The 6,154-nt window shown below is 34.1% G+C and overlaps 1 protein-coding gene across 1 annotated transcript; it reads left to right on the forward strand.

The window, feature by feature from the left end:
- Positions 1-1,733: 1,733 nt before the first annotated feature.
- LOC114616413 (testis-expressed protein 30) lies at positions 1,734-6,150 on the forward strand (the record flags this gene model as incomplete). The annotated part of the gene is made up of 4 exons (XM_028761876.1): positions 1,734-1,973; positions 2,425-2,655; positions 5,495-5,546; positions 6,019-6,150. Coding segments are annotated over exons 1-4 (430 nt in total), but the record flags the coding sequence as incomplete, so codon positions are not given.
- Between the last annotated feature and the right edge of the window lie 4 nt (positions 6,151-6,154).

Here is a 6,154-nt window from a genome sequence, read left to right on the forward strand (position 1 = left end):
AACACGACATGAGGAAACATATATATACACAAGTTAGCCAGTGGTTGCTTCTGGAAGGTAGTAAGGAATTTAATACTAAAGAAAGTGTGATAAGACCTCACTATATACATTTTTGTTTTAGAATTTTGTATTGGGACCTGGAGAAATGGTTTAGCTGAGAAAGAACCTGTTATAAAAGCTAAGACTCTTGTCTTTGGATCTGATGCATCCATTTAAAAGCCAGGCCTAGACTAGAGGAGCCCAAATAGGCAGATATCTAAAGCTTATTGGCTGGCCAGCCAGCTTACTCAAATTGTTATGCTCCAAGTTCAGTGAGAGGCCCTGTTTTAATAAACAAGAGTGATAGAGGACAATACCTGATGTTCATTTCTGGCCTCCACATGTAGACACACACACACACATACATATGTACTTGCACACATGTACATTCAGCACAAAGAATAATAAATGTATGTGTTGCCGGTTCTTAAAATTAGTTTTTAAAACTACAGATTATTTGATGCAGCATTTTCTTTCCATGAATTTTCCTTGCAAATGTACTTACACACCTGTAAGTATATCTGCTAAAAAGAGTCACAAGAAGCAAGTAATCCTGGTTGCCTTGAGAGGGATTCTGAATGCAAGGCAAAAGTGAAATGAGACAATATAATATATTCCTGTTATCTTTTGAGCTTTGAACTATGTTACTGTTACCTACTGAATAAGTAAATGCTGATGAAAGCATATAGATGATAATAGAAATTCTCAAGCTGGGGCTGGAGAGATGGCTCAGTGGTTAAGAGCACTGTATGCTCTTCCAGAGGTCCTGAGTTCAATTCCCAGCAACCACATGGTTCACAACCATCTGTAATGAGACCTGATGCCCTCTTCTGGTGTGTCTGAAGACAGCCACAGTGTACTCACATAAAAATAAATATATCTTTAAAAAAAATTCTCATGCCAGTGATATTCTGAAAAATGAAAGCTCTCACAGTAAAAAGGGATCACAAAAATTATAGTGGCTTTTATTGCTTATGGTTCTTCAGCTCAATTGTGACTTAGACTGGGTTCTAGGCTTTAATTTGGCTTTAAATTTTTCTGAAACTCTATTGTGGGATTCTGGTTGAAAATGAAAAAAAATCCTGGGATAGATTTTCTCTGTGGGTCACAGTGAAAATCAGTTCAAATTTCTTGGAATCTGCCATAGCTTAACTCAGAAATAGCACTTTGGAATGTTCCAGGAGCCAAACCCAGAGTCAATAGAATCACATGACAAGGACTTCTGTTACATGAAAGAGAGAAAATGAAATGGTGAAAATGATTTAATATCTTAAGGGAAGTTGAATTGAAAATTGTTGAGACTGTATCAAAAAAGGAATGATGAAAAAATTATTTAGTAGATATATTCAAATTAAGTTGGGGTGGTAAAGAATGAAGATCCGATTTTTTTTTTTTTTTTTTTTTTTTTTTTTTGGTTTTTCTGTGTAGCCCTGGCTGTCCTGGAACTCACTCTGTAGACAAGGCTGGCCTCGAACTCAGAAATCCGCCTGTCTCTGCCTCCCAAGTGCTGAGATTAAAGGCGTGCGCCACCACCGCCCGGCAAGAATGAAGATTCTTACAAATATATTTCAAAAATATTTTTCTAAAGGTACAGCATCTTGTTTTGTAATAACTACTTTAAGGCCTCTATGTCAAAGTATCAAATTTGCTTTATCTTATAGCTCCTGTAATTAGTTTTGAGTGCTTATAAAAATCTTGAAAGTAACATATGATTGAGTAATAAATATGTACAGAGATACAAGTGTGTAAAGAGCTAATTTCTAATTGTGTTTATTTCAGCTTTTGAATGTGCTCATTCATAGTTTTTGGGTCATATCCATGTCTCACAACTGACCTTTTACAACAGAATCTTCTTTTCAGGGGGATGCCCTTTGCTTCTCAGATGTAATGCACCTTATGTTTATTTTTCAACAGTGAAAATGAGTCATACAGAGGTAAGATATTTTCATATATAAAGTATTTTCTGGTTAACTTCTGGGAGGTAGGAGAATGGGTTAATCATCATTTCTGTATAATAGCCTTGTTTTCAGTTTGCACAGAAGAGGCAGAATAGAATTAGAATTGCAGAGTAACGATTCCAGGACAAGAACCTGACTTGATTCTTAGCTAATAGCTATGTAACCAAGCAAATTACTTAATCTGCTATGTCTTATCTGTAAAGTAGGAATAATAGTAATTGCCTCATAGAATTATAAGGAATACATACATGAGTTAATACACTAGCACTTAAAGCACATGACAGGAAATATTTCTTAAATACTGTAAATATGACTTGTATAGAGGCCATGCATTCAGTCTTAAGTCTTACAAAACAATATGTATATTTATTCAGGTGTTTAAATAGTCAAGGAAATAATTTGATACTTTTATTCTCTCGAATTTTAGGTTAAATTAAAAATACCTTTTGGAAGTAAATTACTGGATGCCGTTTGTTTGGTACCTAACAAGAACATAGCATATGGAATAATTCTTACACATGGAGCATCAGGAGATATGAATCTTCCTCATTTGATGTCACTGGCATCCCATCTTGCATCTCACGGGTTTTTTTGCCTGAGATTTACTTGCAAAGGCCTTAATATTGTACATAGAATTAAGGCATATAAAGCAGTTTTGGTAAGAAAAAATACATTTACCTATAATCAGGTTCTGATTAAAATTCTTCATAAATTTAAGATACCTTGTTGTCTTATTTAACATTTAGATAAAAATACCTTAATGAGTATCCTTGGAAACTTGGCAGTACCTGGAGGTTATTTAATGTTCATATGTCTCTTTTTCTGTAATCAGTTTGTTTTCATGGAGATGAATGTTGACATTGTAAGGGTTCTTTCATGCTGCTGCTCAAGAAACTCACTGAAATAATTAACTATATTTAGAATATAGCTTTGGCAAGCTAGAGGTGTAAATGGACTATAATATGCATATAACAAATATACCATCTTTTTATGTTGTTTATAAGCATGAATTAAAAGTCCTGGAAAAAGGACAATGCTGAATTTCTTTTAAATTATTTACATTGGATGCTATTTTCATCAAATTTGAAATTTCTAGCTTTAAGAAAATAATTTTTCCTTTATCAGGTTTACTGTTTATATCTTATTTGGTGGCATGAACCTGGAAGAATGGGACCTAAAAATGAGGCAGACTAAAATCTTATGCAATAACCAGCTTTATTTATAGTATATACTCTTAAGTTTATACTTTTAAGAGTTAAGAAGCATCACATGAGTATGCTATTCAATAACAAAGACAAACCACATGTGGCAAAAATCCGTTTTTTGTTGTTGTTGTTGTTGTTGTTTTGGTTTTTCAAGACAGAGTTTCTCTGTGTAGTTTTAGCTGTCCTGGAACTCACTCTGTAGACCAGGCTAGCCTCGAACTCAGAAATCCGTCTGTCTCTGATTCCCAAGTGCTGGGATTAAAGGCGTGCGCCACCACCGCCCGGCTAAAAATCTGTTTTTCATCGAGGTATATGAATAACAAAAGCTGAAGTAATCTCACATCTATCTTCCACACTTGGGAGTAATGCATAAAACACATTCCAACAGTTTTTGAAGAAACTCTAGTCTTACCTTGTTGTCCTGGAGTTTTCTCACAGGCACTCAGAATTGTCACATGACTCAATCCTTGAACTGTGTTCTGACATTTCCCTGTTTTATTTTTTAATAGTAGGATGTCCAGAATGGTTTTGATTTGAAATGTTTTAGATAAATCTAATTAGTCATTTAATTAGTGAGTATCCTATATGCAAGCAAATTATAATACTAAGTAATACTTGACCACTAAGAAAAGAGATCCAAACTAAGTCTGGTACTATTAATTATTATATTGATCAGAGAATTCTAGCAAATAGCTTGAAAAAAGAGACCCATATGATTAATTGCTGACATCGGGTCTTTCTCTTATTTATTAATTGAGCAAGGACAGTAAGGTAAGCAGTATCTTATGGCCTTTACTGTGTAAATAAATCCATTCCAGAGGTTTATTCTCTGTGCTATAATACCTGTACGAGACAATTTAGTGAGGGAAATAAGTTAAAGGCAGCAAAGGTTACACTTAATACACAAATGGTTCTTTTAGTCTGGATTCAAATAGTGTTTCCTTTGCCACTCAAAATAATGTGAAAGGACTGTCCAACACTGTCTTTTGTTCTAGAATTTTAAATAGATTTGTTAGTGCATAATTAATAAAACATTTTAATTTTGCTGAAGTTGCACTGGAAATAACAAGCGCAACTTATGTGGCCAAAGAGAGATGGGTACATGAGGTACTTTTTCCCTAGCTTGCTTAAGTTGTAGTTTTCAGGCAATGGAGGATATGTATCTAAAGGATACTGCAGTAAGGGAGCTGAGGGAACCCTCACTGGCCTAGTTCGTGCCATTTTATAATTTTCGATTTCACTTCCACAAGGAAAACCTCCTTCTTTTCTCCTCTTTTGTCAATTTTAAGGTTTAGTCATCCAGTTTATATCAATTCAAGGCATCAGCCATCTCTTTGTCATGATTAAATACCCTCCTTATCGTCCTTAAGTATTGTAGTAACAATTTGAATCAATGCCCAAGTGACTCAAAATTGAAAAAGGATCTTTCCTCCCTGTTTATATGCTTTTTCAGTATTCTTTTAGACTCTCCCATACTTCATCTACAGTTCCTCCTCCTGGAAATCAGGGATTATGATCATAAACAACTTGCAAGAAATCTAGTAATTGTGATTTTGATACTTAGGCTTCTCCTTTCTTTAAGAAATTAAGCACAGGCTCTTCGACATAAGGCAAAGCTTTCCCTGGTTTCTGCCTGTTATACTATCTCCTTCTGTGAGGGTCTCCACTCTCTTACCTCATAGCTGACTTCAGGTCCCTGGTGCCATTTACCACTCTAGAGGCAGTGGGAACTAGGAGCTGATAAATTAGGCAGACTAATGTCTCATGCAATAACCAACTTTATTTAGAGCATCAGGCAGTTTATAGTTTGAGGGTTAAGAAGAATCACATGAATAAGGAGTTCAATTACCAGGACAAGCTATACATGGCAAGAGCATGTTTTTCTGTAGAGGTACATGAATAATTGCTTAAATAAACCCACTCCTATCTGTTATACCTAGGAGAAGCATAAAAACACATTTCAAGAACAATTCTGTTTTGAAGAAACTGATGTCACACGACTCTTGTTTTGTTTTCTCACAAGCACTCAGAATTCTCACACGACTCCATTCCCAGATAGTATCCCAATAGTATACTGTTTGAATATTTTTTTAAAGGCAAATTAATTTTTTCCCTGACATATTAACCAACATAAGTATTAATAGTGAATATATGACCCAGAGAGGAAAAAAATCTGTAAAATTTATACAGTTGTCTTCACATAAATTCTTTTATATATCAGTAATGGTAAGACTGTCTGGTGGCATATGATATGAGAAGAGGCGATAATTTCTTTTTGGTTGATTTACCTAGAGTTACCTGAAGACCTCAGGAGAATACAAACTTGCTGGTGTTTTTCTTGGAGGTAAGTATAAATTATAATATTAAAACTGATAACAAGAAGTTAATAGTTATTTTATTTTGATATATAACTTTGATACTTTATTATAAAGTATTTTATATGCTTAAAGCAGATTTAAAGCATTTGTGTTTTATAAGGTTCCTTTTATAGCATTTTATTACTCTTAAAGTTGATTCATTGAAAAATAATTTCTTCACTCTTTTAAGTATTGAGAAAAAGAATTGCTTCTTTTTAAAATTTGGCTTAAGCCAGATCAGTTTTTAGCTTTTAATAAAACTGTAGGTAAAAAAAAAAAAATAAATAAAATAAAACTGTAGGTTTCCATTAAGACGACTAGAATTTGTTGGTTAACACTTTTTTGAGTTGTGATTTTTTTTTTCCTCCATAAATATGAGTGGTAAATCTAATTTTACCATACCACCACTACTATTGTATGTAAATGTTTATATTTCTAATTGAGTTTAATTGATTTTAGGTCGTTCGATGGGCTCAAGAGCAGCTGCTTCTGTAATGTGTCATACTGAGCCAGATGATGCTGTTGATTTTGTTCGAGGTCTCATTTGTATTTCTTACCCACTGCACCATCCAAAGCAGCAGCATAAACTCAGAGA

This window comes from Grammomys surdaster, unplaced genomic scaffold (genome assembly GCF_004785775.1).
Source record: "Grammomys surdaster isolate TR1022 unplaced genomic scaffold, NIH_TR_1.0 319807, whole genome shotgun sequence".
Classification (NCBI taxonomy): Eukaryota; Metazoa; Chordata; class Mammalia; order Rodentia; family Muridae; genus Grammomys; species Grammomys surdaster.